The sequence below is a fragment of the Buteo buteo genome, chromosome 10, assembly GCF_964188355.1.
Source record: "Buteo buteo chromosome 10, bButBut1.hap1.1, whole genome shotgun sequence".
NCBI lineage: Eukaryota > Metazoa > Chordata > Aves > Accipitriformes > Accipitridae > Buteo > Buteo buteo.
In genome coordinates, this window is record NC_134180.1 from 12918299 (window position 1) to 12934659 (window position 16361).

At 38.6% G+C, this 16361-nt stretch overlaps 1 protein-coding gene across 1 annotated transcript in view; it reads left to right on the forward strand.

The window, feature by feature from the left end:
- HMCN1 (hemicentin 1) overlaps positions 1 to 16361 on the forward strand; it is a 210130-nt gene that overhangs the window by 161173 nt on the left and 32596 nt on the right. Inside the window, exons 66-84 of the mRNA XM_075038698.1 lie at positions 670 to 853; positions 1020 to 1117; positions 1513 to 1791; positions 2379 to 2569; positions 3749 to 3830; positions 4626 to 4762; positions 8940 to 9081; positions 10143 to 10287; positions 11171 to 11298; positions 11703 to 11859; positions 12038 to 12159; positions 12362 to 12526; positions 12738 to 12845; positions 13304 to 13441; positions 13608 to 13742; positions 14015 to 14284; positions 14646 to 14836; positions 15209 to 15422; positions 15936 to 16070. Coding sequence (XP_074894799.1) covers positions 670 to 853; positions 1020 to 1117; positions 1513 to 1791; positions 2379 to 2569; positions 3749 to 3830; positions 4626 to 4762; positions 8940 to 9081; positions 10143 to 10287; positions 11171 to 11298; positions 11703 to 11859; positions 12038 to 12159; positions 12362 to 12526; positions 12738 to 12845; positions 13304 to 13441; positions 13608 to 13742; positions 14015 to 14284; positions 14646 to 14836; positions 15209 to 15422; positions 15936 to 16070 — 3021 coding nt within the window. The remainder of the gene's footprint in view (positions 1 to 669; positions 854 to 1019; positions 1118 to 1512; positions 1792 to 2378; positions 2570 to 3748; positions 3831 to 4625; positions 4763 to 8939; positions 9082 to 10142; positions 10288 to 11170; positions 11299 to 11702; positions 11860 to 12037; positions 12160 to 12361; positions 12527 to 12737; positions 12846 to 13303; positions 13442 to 13607; positions 13743 to 14014; positions 14285 to 14645; positions 14837 to 15208; positions 15423 to 15935; positions 16071 to 16361) is intronic.

Below are 16361 nucleotides of genomic sequence, written 5' to 3' on the forward strand. Positions count from 1 at the left end.
AAGTCAGCCAGAGCTTGGAGCTGCATGTGGCTGGGCCTTCTTTATGTAGTGAGTCCCTTCTTGCCCCCAAGACCAAGGCTTTCAAACTAACATGTAAAACCACCAAACACAAAAAGCAGTTCTTTTACAGTAATCAGCCAGAATACTTAACCAGGCATTTTGAAATTTTCTATATTTAAAAATTAAGTCAGCATATACATCTAGAAGTTAATAAACTAACTTTCCTCTTGCATGATTCTAGCTTTCACTTTATTTAAGATTTATTTCAATAGGTAAGTTTGAGTGGCAGTGAACTGCCAAGTCCCATCTGGCCCTTAAGTGGTTCAGCCCATCCTCTGTAAGGCCTGACCACCTGCATTGTCATTCCTGCATTGTCATTCTCTACCCATGAGCTTCAGGCTCTGAGCTCCCTCTTGTTTGCCACAGCCTGACAAATCAAAGAGATAATTCCACTATCACTCTAAAGTGCATCTGATTTTAAATATGTAAAATGATAATTTATTAGTGTTCAATATTATTGTTAGAGGATTTACTCTTTAAAAAAATGGGGATCTTCTTACTGAATTGCCTGTGGGGCATTAGGTGCAGGATTTCCTGCAAGGTAACACATGTGGAATGGTTTTAAGAGCCAGTTTTAATATCTTCCTTTTCAACATTTACAAAATGTAGTTCCTCCAACAATAGCCAATAATAAAGATAAACCAGAAGACCTCACTGCCCTTTTGGACACCTCCTTAAATGTTGAATGTACTGCTACTGGAACCCCACCACCACAGATAAACTGGCTGAAGAATGGCCTTCCTCTGTCTGTCTCCTCCCAAATCAGGTTGCTGTCAGCTGGGCAAATTCTCAGGTTGGTTTTCATCTATTTTAACTAGCTGAGTTTTCTCTTCTCTTTTGCTGTATCAGCGTAATTCTGCTAGTATTTTTGGAAGCAAGAATAAAATTTGATCCAAACCATGCCATAATAAAGATAATGTATTCCATTTACAGCTTGCTTAAAATTATTTTCTCTTTAGACTTGCCCGAGTGCAGATATCTGATACTGGTGTGTACACTTGTGTGGCATCTAACAGGGCTGGAGTGGACAACAAACATTACAACCTTCAAGTTTTTGGTGAGTTTCTCTGAAATGCTTCATGTAAAGATTCTTATTTCTTAATTTCTTAAACCTAATATTCAGTTTTCTTTCTCACCAACACAAAATTGCAGACAAGCACAAGTATATCTTACACAGGTAATCATGAGGGAAAGATTAACTTTTCAATGTGTTTTTTTTAATGGAAAATGTTTTAACCCTGGAAGAGTCCTTACTTGAATTGGCACCCATAATGTGTCACAAGTTTTTTAGAAAGAATAATAATCTATAATTTCTAAGTGAATTTTAATGCATGTGCTAAACATGAATGTAAGTGGGGAAATGCAAAACGGTAGCTGCATTCCAACTTCCTTAAATTCAGAATTAACACTTGGGTTGTACTCTGTATGAATCAGATCTTTGTTTCTCGGCAGTACCACCAAGCTTGGATAATGCAGGAGGAACGGAGGATGTGACCGTAGTAAAAGGCAGTTCAGCTTTGATGAAGTGTCTTACTGATGGCAATCCTGCCCCCACTATGTCTTGGTTTAAAAATGGACATCCTTTAAGCCTTGGAGCTCACCTGATGTCAAGTAACCAAGGAATGGCCCTTCATTTTGTAAAAGCAGAGACTGGTGACACAGGCAAATACACTTGTGTAGCATCCAATGAAGCTGGAGATATCAGCAAGCACTTTTCCCTAAAAGTGCTGGGTAAGTGTTAACCCCTCGTATGAACAAAATATGAGCTGTAAATTAGTATCTACTCAGGACAACAATTAAAAAAATATCGAGGGATAAGGAGTATTTTCAAGAAACATTTACTGGGATAAATAAGAGAAATAAGGAAATGGAATGTACCTAAAGATGTGTGGATGTGTAACATAGTATATATTTTTTCATGTTTCCCGACTACTGAAATATGCTATAATTAATAGTAAACTAATTTACAAAGTAATTTGGTTTAAATTAATAACTTCCGTTAGTAGAAATTCAGCTTGACAGGATGATAGCACAGCAGATGGCATAGCTGAAGGTACAACAGCTAAAGGGCTAATAAATATATTCACTGATATCTTATAATGTATTTTACCTGGGAATATGAAAACATTTTCATACTCATAATTCCAACTCATAAAATATGCAAATTAAGAGGCAGGTGAGATACTCAGTGAGTTCATGACACAGTCAGAAATAATACTAATGTAGACTAATTCTGCAAACTCTAACCACAAGGCTGTGTATCATGTTTTATAGACTTTTTGAGCCAATAAAGAATTTGAATGTTTTTCCTTCCACAGAGCCACCTCACATCAATGGTTCAGATGAGCCAGCAGAGCTCTCTGTCATTGTTAACAACCCTCTTGAACTTGTCTGCATCTCCTCTGGTATTCCAGTCCCCAAAATCTCATGGATGAAGGATGGACGCCCGCTTCTGCAGAATGATAATGTTCATGTCCTAAGAGAAGTCCTTCAAATAACCAGTGCTCAGGTAGAGTGTTTGTTTCAAATAGGCTCAGTTTTGCAAACCCTAGAGGAGTGCACAGAACTGCCTGCTATTAGGACCATCTTAAGAGATGTCCTAAAAAGCCTCTGTAAAATCATCCACCTGCCTTTGTGGTTAGCGAATATATTTTTCAAACCTTGCCTTAGAGTTTCCCATCCAGAATAAGCAGTAGTATTATAGGTTGAGAGTGCCCAAGCACTTCTGCCTCTTCTGAGCATTATTACTCCAAGTTTATTTCAGAGTTCTGTAATTTTTTTATTTATTGGTACTTGTTACAAAGCAGAACAATCAATGCTAGGGACTTGTCTTTTTCTGGGGTTATTTCTGGTTTTAGTCTGTGTCTGTAATCTGTTCTTGTTCATTTCCTACCTATTTGACTCTTGTTGCTATCTCTTGCTTGTCTTCTTTTGTGTTTTATAGTTCCTCCTCAGCCTTTTTTCATTTTTCTTTCCATTAGCTCGGATTTTCCTAATATCCATTTGCTTCTCACATGTATAAGTTGTAGATTACAGAGAAAACTGCATTTGTAGTCATCTGTGTGCAAGTTAAGAAAAAATAAATAAAGACAATAGAAAGACTTTCAGATTAATTCAGACAATAAAGGAGTCCAGGGAAAAAGAACCTTTAAAAACCTGCTGTACTCAGCCTAAACTAAGGCTGTACTCAGCTGTGGACAGCCAGACTGAAGTTCACCAAACAGAAGTGGGACAGGACTTGGGACTGATTGCTGCTCGTTTTGTTTATAAAGCAAACGCTCCTTATCTTTACAATGAAGAGTTTGTAGGAAGAAGAAAGTATAAAAGTATTAACGAGTATGTGTACACAAAAAGATTTCCTTAGTACACAATACCTATAGCCAGTTCCATCTTTATTGATCACCTGCTGCAAAAAGCATCACAAAAAGAAGGGTTCTTGCTGGAGACACGTTATCCAGAGAGATTTTATGGGGTCCTGCAACTCTGAAGCAATCTGTGTACAATTCTACCATGGTAAAATAAAGAAGTTTTCAAGAACTTCATTAATTTATTTCAGGCATTCCTTATTTACTGTGTTTGTGTTCAAGTGCTGCCTGTTACATGTTGTTGTCCATGTTTATATTTCACAGTTTTTCTGAATTGTTCCCATATTCTATGGTTTCTGCTGAAGTTGTTTCTGTGTTTCTAGGTGGAGGACACTGGAAGATACACATGTTTGGCATCTAGCCCAGCAGGAGATGATGATAAGGAATATTTAGTAAGAGTGCATGGTAAGTTTAATTTAGGAAAAGAAATTATTCCTTCAAAGCATAAACTGCTAATGTACATATCAGTATCTCATTTAACAAGTTATATATTACTGAAGAAGAAATATTACGTGTTTTGAGAAAGTGATATTACACCATATCATCAGAATTAACATTTCAGAATAAAGGTAACTATTCTGAACATGATACACAATTAAAAGGGAAACTTCCACCTGATGCAACTGATTTCTATTATAATTCCAAGTCTTATATTTTGAATACCTAGGAAGTTTATAGATACCAGTATTCAGTTGGATTGAGTTTATTGTGCTTACTGAGAAAGAATGTGAAGTATACTGATACCTTTTTCTACTGAAAAACTAAGATGATAATAGATAAGAAATGTACTTAGAAATGAATACATAAAATGTAATGATAGTAAAGGAAGTATAAATGGGACTTCTGCAGTTCTACAATATGCCTTGGATTTCTTCTTGAAGATTTTAGCTCCCATGTTTATTGATAAACAGTTTACGGAACTTCGGTGATCTCTGCTCTATCTGGCTTAAATGCTTCTCTCACTGAGAAGGGACTTTAATTTTTGTCACAGTAGTTTCCAGTGTGTGAATTAGGAAACAGGTTCACCAGTTAAACAAATGTCATATATTTAACACAGGTATTGAAAAGTAGAACTAATTAATGATACTGTAGCTTTGCATTTATTTTAAACTTAAGAGAGAAATTAGAAATTTCCCATAAGTAATTTTAATGCTAGCTCATATGTGTGGTGTTTATTTTTTTTCTTAATTTTTGTAACAGTTCCTCCTAATATTGCTGGTACCAGTGGTCCACAGGACCTCACCGTGCTGCAGAACAGACAAGTTATACTGGAATGCAAGTCAGATGCTGTGCCACCTCCGACAATCTCATGGCTTAAAAATGGAGAACTTCTAGAGGTATAGTGGTTATGTTATTTGAACTAGTCTTTTGCTCCCTTTATTTTTTACACACAGTGCTTGAGGTTTCTTATTCTGCTCACTTGCCCCTTCAGTGCAGTCCAAGTTATGGTGCCTTGAATTCAAGAGAAGCTGAGTAGCCCCAGAACAAATACAGTTAGTCCTAAATGAGTACCTGAAGCTAGCAAGCATGTGAAGTGGCCATCCCGCTGTTACTTGTTCTTTTTTCCTTTAGGGGGATCCCTTGCTCCTCCTGGATCCTCTGAACAATGCTAGAAGCCTTCGGTATACTCCTGAATGGCTTCCCAGGAAAGGTAGCTGAGAAAAGACTACACTATATGTTTCCTTTGGGTATATTATGCATCCTCATATTTTAGTAGTATTTAGAAAGGATTTAAATTATTTACGTTGGAAACAAAGAAAAGAGAATGGGTTGCTAATCACCACAGTTTTGTATCAAATGCATCTTTTTCACTCAGAATTCCATGTAGTGTCATGTTAAGGCATCAAGTCTTTGCTGGTTGAGAGACAATTAGCAAGATGAGGATGGTTGATACAGAAATAATTTTTTGCTTCCCATCTCCTTCCTTGGGATCACTGAGAAACCAGGTGTTTTCCAACTGAACAATTTAAGTTCAGTTATTAATTGAACTTAATAATTTTCCCTCAATTGATCTTTAGTCACCCGAAGTTCTGCTTATTTGCTTTCCTTCTGACATGCCATTCCTCAGACTCTTACTCTGTTGTAAATTTAGAAGAATGAAATATTAGTGGAAGAAATAGGAGTATGGTGGGTAATTATGTTTCACTATGTGCTGCTAGGGAATGCTACCTTGAATATAGCACAAGAACTAGCTAGAAACAAGTTTAACAGAAACACCTTTCTTCTGAATGATTAATTCTTTAATTAGGTAGTGATTATTTTTATGAAAGCAAGGTTGAACAAGGCTTGGAAGTCAGAGTATGTGAATACTTTTTGCCTCAGTCTTCCTTGGAAAGCTTGAGTTTTAAAAGCAGTACTCAATGAAAATAAACCGTGAAAAGAAGCCAGGGTTACAAAATTCACCAGAAAACAAAGCAACAGAGGAACACCATGATAGACATAGGTACTCAGCTGATAACCTGTGAATTAACTTTTGCAATGTTAGTTTTCTTCTTGCCTCATGAATTCATGTCAGTATGTAAGGGCTAAGGCATCTTGGTTGTGTGGTATGGTCAATCCCCTGCTTTTTGATTTATAATAGAGGAGGGAATTTCAATCTCTAGAGTTAGCTCTCCTCCAGCACTAAATTTAAGCTATAAATTTAGTTCAGACACAGCACTCGTAATTTGTCACATGTATTTTAAGTAGCAGACTTGGGTTTATTCTGGTCCCTACCATCCTTTTCATTTTTCAGCTTAGCTTATATAAATATATTCTCCAGATATCAGGAAAACATTAGTGTCCTCCTGAATGCCTGGTTGCTTTCTCGAACTCAAAGAAATGTAACAGCCTACTAATACTAAGCAGGTGAGAAAGAGCTCTCCTTGGGTGTGGAAAGAGAAGTGCTCTGTGGCATATCATCTTCCTTATCTTGGAAAAATAGAGGTTTCATGGTGACAAGAGAGGATTGGAGAAAGTCAGGTTCTCAGGTTGCAGTGTTATTTCAATTTAAATCATCACTGGTTTTTGTGAAACACCCTTGTGGTGGAGGGTGTCATTCCTCCTAGTTTTGTTGTCTTCCACTGTGCAGATTTTGAGGTCTACTCTAGACCTCTGTATGCTTAATGATGTAATTGTGCAGCACCATGATTTTTGGTAGCAGAACTTGTCCTGATCCAATGTCAGGGAAGGTTTTGATATGATCCCAAGAGCGAGATTAAGACACAAACAAGGTCATATGCCATATACCCAAAAGAGCTTTTATTATCAAAAGTAGAAAATAGTAGCGATAGGATAGAATGGAAGAAAAGGCAGAAATCAAGCAAGCAGTTGGGATAGAGTTGCGAGGATAGTCACCACCATGGATCCAGCGGCATCCAGTTGGTCCTCAGCCTTCAATTCTTCGGTGGTGGGTGCACACCACAGCTTGTCTCCACATGTTTTTTATAGGACATAGTTCAATGATGCATGCGCATACGTACTGTTCATGCACTGTTCACGCACTGCAGGTTTCGTCTATCACATGACCTTCACATGATCAACACTAGAAACCACTATCTTATCTCAAAGACTACAGTTTCCATGAGAATGGTAGTCTCCACATTCCTGCATGCTTCCTGGGGCTCCAGCCCGTTTCCTCCCCTGGATGCCTCAATGGCCTGGTAATCATCCTTATGGACAGAGGAGTGTCCTGCTTAAACAGGCCATCCCAGAGACAAATGGCTTGAGATAAATAGTTCACAGTTCAGTCTCTCAGGTCAAACAATCGTTGAGATGGATGGCTTGAGATGACAGTCCAGTCTCTCACACCTAACAATCCTTGAGACAAACAGCTCAAGGTAACAATTCAGTCTCTCACAGAACTATAGAAAGATCTAGCCTCTAGCAGCTTTAGAGTCCTTGTACCCTTCATTGATCTGGAAATGCACATTGAGTGTTAAGAAAAGTAGGTAGGAGTGTCTTGACCTAATCTGGCTTTATTTAAACACCAGAAGAATTGCTGAATTTGTATTTTTTCAAAGATGGGTTTTCTGACGTACCTTGAGTAGAGCATAAGTATTACATGATAGCTTCATTGCTTGTCTTTTGTCATCTGTATGCTTCTGTGTTTAGAAACCATAGCATAGGCTATGTACTCAACAGTGACGTGCGGAAACAGACTCCACAATCAGTGAGATTGTAAAGTAGGTATGTTCATTCAGCGCTGGGCAGCACAGGGGGGTAGTCCCACCAAAGTTGTGCGCGCCTGACTCGGCAGTTTGCTTCAAATTTATACAGTCAAGTGTTACATATACATAGAGTTTCACAATACGCCTATACATAGGCATGATCTATCCCCGCTTCATATTAAAATTAGTTCCAAAAAGTGACAAGGCCGGTCTTGGCTGGTTCTTGGGGTTGACTGCTGCTTCTTCTCAGGGACTATCTCCTGCCCCAGCCAGCCTCAACAATGCAAATGTTCAGTATCACTTCTCATCCCCTTGGGCCATGTCTACCTCTATTGAAATTTCTTTAACTTCACTATAAGCTAGATAATTATTAAACAGTTCCTATCTACATCCGTAGATCTACTATATCTACTAAGGTTCCTTTGGCTCCCCGTTTCAACAGGAAATACCAGTTATTACTCCAAATCTGACTGTCTATAATTTACTCTGATGGTGAATCATTTCACCTGTGAGGCTCCAGCACTGCTGTTTATTCTACACTGGTAGACTTGCTGAGTTGAACTGGAGGAGTTTCACCTATCTGTTGTAGTTGCTATTCTCAGATCTTCTAACCAAAAGAGTAGGTGGGAAAGAATGTCAGCTTTCAATTTTATCTGAAGTGTGGGTAGCACATACTGGAAAAGTTTGAGTTTCTGTTCTTTTTCTACTGTTTTTTTTAATCCAGTCAGGTTTTTGAAAACTTGTAGTTGATATCACTGTCAGTCATTCATGCAGATATGATGCAGACTGGTTGTGGTAGAAAAGCTTTGACTTCAAATGGCTACCTAGCAGGCGCTGTAGAGTCACTGTAGAGCTGAGAAGAGTGGTATCCTCATATTCAGAAATGCTGGCTAGTAAACTTTCTGGCTAGTAAACTTAGTAGGCTAAGTTTATGCTGGCTCCCACCTGATCAAGACTGTGATGTTTGAAGAACAGTGTAGAGAAATTTGTATTTCTTCTGCCTGTAGTGTGCACAGATTTTTCAAAAAAATAAATAATGTCCATTGTGTGCTATTAGCTGCCCCTTTCTTTAAAAATTCAAAAGCTCTTTGGCTATGTAACCTAAAAAAGTTGCCTTTTTCAGGCACAAGTCCCAGTAGGGGTTTCAAGGGGGAACCATTAAGCAATGATAATTTTTTAAAACATTGTTTACCCTATTATCTTCATGGAAGTAAACAAAGTTAAGCCAGCAATGAATTCAGTCCCTGGTTTGTCTTTGGCCTTCTTTCATGGCTTTTATTATTCTGCAATGAAAGAATGCTCTATCTTCATACAGAGAACAATGGTAAAGTTAAATTTGTCAAACTCTCTCTCTCTTTCCCCTTAGGGAACTCCTCGAGTTCGAATCCTATCCAATGGGCGATACCTGCAGATCAATAATGCTGACCTCAGCGATACAGCAAGCTATACATGTGTGGCAAGTAATATCGCAGGAAAAATGACCAGGGAGTTCGTGCTGACAGTACATGGTAAAATCATGGATCCAGTCTTGTGCATTTTGATCTTTGGATGGTATTTCTGCAGGAGTTCAAATGGCAAGGAAGAAGCATTAGTAGTCTCTTTCTAGCCAAGTGTTGGCCACTTAGGCTGTGTCTAAACTGTTGGGACCATGTGTATTACCTCATGTGTGCCACCATCTGAGTCAACAGTTGTCCCCCACACTAAAGGACCTGTTGGGGACTCACCACAGCTCACTCTCCATCTCTCTGTGCTTCCTGCTAATGGAAGGTGCTGTGCATCTAGCCATCATCCTGATACAGAGTCACGATACATCTAGAAGGAACACCCAGATCCAGGACTGAGAAATGGTCTTGGACGAATTCAGATAAATTCTTAAAAGCATTTGACTGGCACCTTGGGGGACTAGGTTTCATAGCTAGCGTGGCCACCAGTTTTGCAAGTTACTTGAAAACTGTGGCTGCTTCTCTGTACCTGTAAGCATGAGATAGTAGGAAGGTAGGGCTTGAAGGGCCCTATGCATCTCTGTACTTGTCCTGTACTACCATAGGCCTGAATTTAATTTTAAACCTATTTATTTTCTCACCTCTAGTCTGATGAGAAACTATTCTATTCTCACACCTGGGTGATGATAAGAAACTTTTTTCCTATTTCTGTTCTGTTCACAGCCCAGTCATGTGTACCTGCATTACACTGTGTCACCCCAGCGACTGTCCTTACTGGTCCAATTAAAATTCTTTTTTCTCCTTAATTTGTAATTAGGAAGCAAGGATATCACCACAGCCTTATTTCGCTGAATTAAATATGCTGAAATCTCTTCCTGTTTTAGCTATATGATAACCTTTGCAGTAACTTGCAAAGATGATCTTTACAATGCATTTCAGACAAACTTTCTTTTTCATTCCCTACTGCATCATGACAATTATCATGCACTACACAAAATAGTAAGAAACTTGTTTGTCTTTGCAGTGATCCCCATACCTGTTACTGCATCTGTTTTCATGTGTTTAGTTTCAATCATTGCAGCATAAAGTTTTTTTTCGCTGTATCATCAGCAATTTTCCCTTTACAGTGGCTCCTACAATCCAAAGCAGTCCTCAGACTGCTGTTGTGCATCTAAACGCTTCTGCTGTTCTGGAGTGTGTTGCAAAAGGAGTACCAACCCCGAGAATTACATGGAGGAAGGACGGGGCTATTTTTACTGGAAACAATACGAGGTATTGTCCAGTAGTCAGCATAAATATTCTTCATTGTTTTTTAAGAATGTATTATTAATTACAGAAAGCTTAATTAGACCTCTGATTTGTAAATTAGTTTTGTTTTCACAGGTCAGAACTAATATTTGTACTATCACCTTGTAGACCCAAATGTGGAAAATATGGTGATAGAAACAGTAATACAAAGACGTTGTTCTACAGAAAAGTAGCAGTACCAAGGGTTTCATGCTTTTATTATTATAAAGGACAAAAATCTCCTTTGACAACCAAATGTAGTAATAATTCTTCTGATATTAAAGATTTTGAACAATAAATGTGAAAGAACTTTATTTTTTATATATATATGGAGTTTGGGGATGAAGCCAAGAAATTTCATGCAGGCCAAAAGCTACTTGAGTGTACTCTGTAGTTTCTAATATATAAAACTTTCTATATGTGTTCTAGTATCAACTTTTATTACAGTGAATGGTTTCTGTCTTCTGATTGTTTTAAGGGGAAGTAGTTTGGCATTTTCTAGAACTGAGCAAATGCTAAAGAATTCAGTTATATTTCAAAGAAAAAAGAAAATGTACAAGCATTAATTAGAGTTTTTTAAGGTTAAGAGAGAAACCATAAAAAAGGGCTTTTGGTTATCTTCTGCAAATCTGGCATCATTTATGTGGAATCACTATGTCAGCTAGATTTCATAATTTCTCTGGAAAATGGATGAGCTGGGACAGAGTGAAGTCAGAATAAGTGCAATAAATGAGAAAACTCTATGTGCCCAAATTAAGACACCATGTGTTCAGGCTATTTGTTGTGGACCCTGAGTCATCTTTTTCTTCTGTACTACCAGGATAGCCTATGGTTGGATAGTAGAAAAAAATATATGGCTTTGTTTCAGATATTCCATGTTAGAGGATGGATCTCTACACATCCACTCAGCACATGTTACTGATACAGGAAGATATGTGTGCATGGCAACCAATACAGCTGGCACTGAACGCAAACGAATTGATCTGCAGGTTCTTGGTAAGAGTTTTTGTTTTAGATAAATATATGTGTTTTTACAAGTCTGAAGTCCAGTTACATCATTTTTCTTGTTCTGCCAGATCCAATTTTAAGTTTAGCCCCTTTTGAGCTGCTCTGGTTAAAACAAACAAACAAACAAAAAAAAAAAACAAAAAAAAAGGGAAGAAACTTATGGCCTTAGGAATACAACACAAATGTTCATGACAAGAAAATATTTATTCCTGGTGCACTGGAACTAGAAAGACTTGACACATCCCATGCTGCATGTTTACTACTGTCAAGTTACCCTTTATAAAAATCAAGTAAATGTCTTCAGGCAGTTCAGCTCTATATATAGGTATGAGAGGGGTGTGGGGGCATATGTATATAATTATTCTGAATAATTAGGCTTTGTTTGTCCTTAGTTCCTCCAACTATTGCTCCTGGACATACGAATATTACAGTTACTGTAAATGTGCAGACCACTTTGCCTTGTGAAACCACTGGAATTCCCAGACCAGCAATTAGCTGGAAAAAGAATGGGCATCTGCTTAGTGTTGACCAGAACCAGAATACATACAGGTGAGAGGTGTTTTCTTTTCACCATGGGTTTGAAGTTTTCAAGGATGATTTTGGCACTTTAAAAATCTAGCCATGCTTAAATGTAATCTTGTATAGCCAGCAAATTCAGTGGTCTGATTACCTGAGAAGAAAAGAAGTATTTCAATGGCTTTTACTTTCTTCTCTTTTCTTTGTTCAGACTTCTATCTTCAGGTTCCTTAGTAATCATTTCTCCCACTGTGGATGACACTGCTGTCTATGAGTGCTCTGTGTCAAATGTTGCAGGAGAAGATCAAAGAGCAGTTGAGCTCACTGTTCAAGGTAGAGGGGATATTGCTATTAAATGTGTATGGCACCCAGAATTTCTTTGGGGCATTCTAATGTTGAGATGAGATTTTTATATCATTCTTTTATGATACTGATATCCATAAGTCTCTGGTATTCCCAAGAAAGATAAGTTATTTCCAAGAATTCATAAAAATGAAAATGGGCAAGTAACCTTTACGCTGATCTTCATTTTTAGTGCCCCCATCTATAGCAGATGAAGCCACAGACCTTTTGGTAACAAAGCTGTCTCCAGTAGTAATTTCCTGCACCACATCAGGAGTTCCTGTCCCCTCAGTTCATTGGACCAAAAATGGCATAAAGTTGCTTCCCAGAGGAGATGGCTACAGAATTCTCTCTTCAGGTACTGTGCATGACTGGATCTCAGCCACAGAAAATCAGTGAAACGGTGTGATTGTACATGTCTAGAAGTAAATAATCCCCCCCCCCCCCCAAACCCCTCTCCAATTCCTTAGAATAAAAATATAGACCTCTTTAGATGGATGCTGTAAGATAGTTTTACTGTGAATACAGGATACTGCTGTATGTTCTAATGCACTCTCTCTCTGCTGCAGGTGCTATTGAAATACCTGCTGCTCAGCTAGCACACGCGGGACGGTACACCTGTGTGGCCTGGAACGCAGCTGGCTCAGCTCACAGACATGCCACTCTTCATGTTCAGGGTAGGATGGGAAGCTGAAGTGGAAGTGCATTCTGTCAGTAAATGTCGCCCTTTAAATACATACGTATGCTGCAGAGCAATGGTGAGGCCAGAGTGGACCATCACAAGTAGTGTCTTGCTTAGCTGAATTGTCTTGTAGGTGCACTGATTATTTACAAAGTCACTACTCATGCAAAGTTACAACTCTGGTACTTTGGATAGAGCCCCCCAGTCCATGCTGCTGTAATTTATTTTTGTAAGATTTTTGTTTCTTTGCTTTTTGGTAAGTTAAAATGTATCTGTGATGGCAAATTGCATGAAGTAAGGCTGTGTTCTGTACCTATACTCATGCTGAGCATGTTATATTTAAAAGCACTTCAACTGAGCTCTCTGTAAGGTTGGCAGAATGCAGCCGTTGCTAATATAGCCTTCTCAGACTCTCAGCTTATGCAATTTTAGTATCTTCTGTATTTTCCACAGAACCACCAGTTATCGAAACTCAGCCAGGAGTGCTGGATGTCATTGTGAACAATCCCATTCTACTACCATGTGAAGCGACGGGTACACCTCGACCCGTAATAACATGGCAAAAGGAGGGCATCAATATAATCACGACAGGTATCCTCTTAAAGCCTGTAACTCCAGCCTACTTGCTGTAACTCAGAAGCTTATTTACTCTTTTTGGAACGTTCAAACTTGTATCTAAGGAACCCATTCATTTAAAAAACAAACAAAAATAAAACACACACACAGAAGTGTCATACTTTGCTTATATTTGTTCTAGGCAACAGTTACATGGTTCTTCCAAGTGGCAGTTTACAGATTGCAAAATCAACTGTTGAAGATGCTGGCACTTATATGTGTGTTGCTCAAAATCCAGCTGGCACTGCTCTGGGGAAGATCAAACTGAAAGTTCAAGGTAAATTATCTTTTAAACTCTTGTAGTGATTTACAGCAAGAAATTTGTGCATGCTTTCTGCTGGTCAAAAGACATTTCTGAGCAATAGAAATGGATCTAATGCTTTCCTATTTGATGTAATGCTGAATAGAGCCCCGGAGGTTTATTCCGTTTAGTTGTCTATCTACTTTAGGATCAAAATATGCTTTTAGTATTATTTTCACTAAGAACTGAAGTGTTCCATGCTTATTACAACATCTAATTCTTTTAAAAATTTTCTTAATTCTTTTCAGTTCCTCCTGTTATCAAGTCCCACCTCAAGAAATATGTTGTTCCTGTTGATCAATCTGTCACTCTGCAATGTGAGGCTGAAGGCTACCCTGGGCCAGAGATCAGTTGGCATAAAGATGGACAGCAACTAACGGAGTCCATTAGAAGAAGAATTCTTAGCACTGGTGCTCTGCAGATTGTGTTTGTACAGCCTGGTGACGCTGGCCGTTACACATGCATAGCGGCAAACCTGGCAGGGTCCAGCACTTCTAGCATGGACCTCGCTGTGCACAGTAAGTGGGACTGTACAGAAACAATGTACGTTATCACAGCATGAACATATGGAGGGTAAGGAGCTAGGATGTAAGGGAGAAGTTCAAGAAAATTGTGCTACTTAATGGGTGAGTTTTATTTGGTTGTATTATAAGCCAGTTGGTTGAATTTAGGAAGAATATTACATTTCCTTAACTTGGTTTATACTTTGTTACAAGTATTTCACACATTTCTCTGGCATGCTTAGTGGTGGTCATTGATGGAGACAAGAAACAATACAGAAGATCCAGGCAATGGTTTCTTTAGTCCAGAATTGTATGCTTTTACAGTAGTTCTTGGATAATACATGGAGGTAAATCTTTTTAATAAACCTTCTCACAGTTCCACCCAAGATTCACAGCACAGATGTGCAGTACACAGTCACAGAGGACTCCCAGGCTGTTCTGTCCTGTGTGGCTGAGGGGATTCCAACACCAACAATAAACTGGAAGAAGGACAATATGCTGTTAACACAGTCAGTAGGAAAATACCGGGCTGTGCCAGATGGAGACCTCATTTTGGACAATGTTGTTGTAAGTTCCCTAAATCTAAGCTATGACTTGACAGGTTTAGCAGTAATAAGACCCAGCTTTTCTTAGTTTTCACCCACTTCTGGATTAGTCTTTGTTTTCTTTTGTTTTCTTGTTCTTAATGTTCCAGAGTCTTTATAAATGTTTCATTATCCTTTGAGGAGTAAAATATCTGTGAATAATCTGTGATAAATTCTCAGGAAGGGCAAAAAGAAGTGTAGGTCATCCTTCAAATTTAGAGGGAGTGAAAGTGTTCAGATGAGCATTTCTGCTGAATGCTTGCTCCAAACCTTTTGAGGTTCTCTTATTGTTACAGGTGGTAGCATTTTATAGTATGTATGACAGCTGAAATTTCCCCAACATGCTTTCTTTCAGCCTGAAGATTCTGGTAGTTACACCTGTATTGCTAACAATGCTGCTGGAGAAGACACACACACTGTCACCCTGGTAGTTCATGTACTTCCAGCTTTTACTGAACTGCCTGGAGATATAGCTTTGACTAAAGGAGAGCAGCTCAGATTAACTTGCAAAGCAACTGGGATACCTGTACCCAAAATAACATGGACCTTTAACAATAACATCATTCCAGGTGGGTAACACTGGGTCTTACTGGGCATTCTGCTCTGGAGTTGTTTTCCCCCACATAGCATTGCAATTAGTTTAGGATAAGGAAGGAAAAAAAAATCTAGAGGGAACAAACTTGTTAGGGAGTGCTTGTGTGGGGAATATCTTCAGTATTACGCAATCACGTCATTAAATTGCCTCTGAAACAAAGCTGTAAGGAAGATAATTAAGAAGTTGTTCCTCTTCTGTTGCCAATAGTGTAACACATTAAGAACATTCAGTGTCTGATAATATTTACTCAGCATCCAACAACTCAAAATTAAGGGACTACTTAAATGAATACATGCATGTGGGCAAATGTCACAGCAGTGACTTTTCTGTGTGTTTCTGAGGTGTCTCAGAAATGAAATGGCACAGTGCTATTGAGCTGTGTTGTTGAATAGCACTCTAATTCAAACAATCTTACAACATCCCAGTCACTGAGATGTATATGATTAAGATCATTGAAGTAACCCTTTACTGTGTGTTCTCCCTTCAGCACAATATGATGATGTAAATGGACACAGTGAACTTGTTATTGAAAGAGTATCTAAAGATGATTCTGGTACCTATGTATGTACAGCAGAAAACACAGTTGGCTCAATCAAAGCTATTGGTTTTGTGTACGTCAAAGGTATGTAAAATAACAGTAGTTGTGGTCACTATTGGACAGTTTCACACAGCCATCTGTTTTGATAGTAGAATCATAGAGTCATAGAATGGTTTGGGTTGGAAGGGACCTTAAAGATCATCTAGTTCTACACCCTGCCATGGGCAGGGACACCTTCCACTAGACCAGGTTGGTCAAAGCCCCATCCAATCTGGCCTTGAACACTTCCAGGGAGGGGGCATCCACAACCTCTCTAGGCAACTTGTTCCAGTGAATTGCCACCCTCACAGTGAAGAATTTTCTCCTAATAACTAA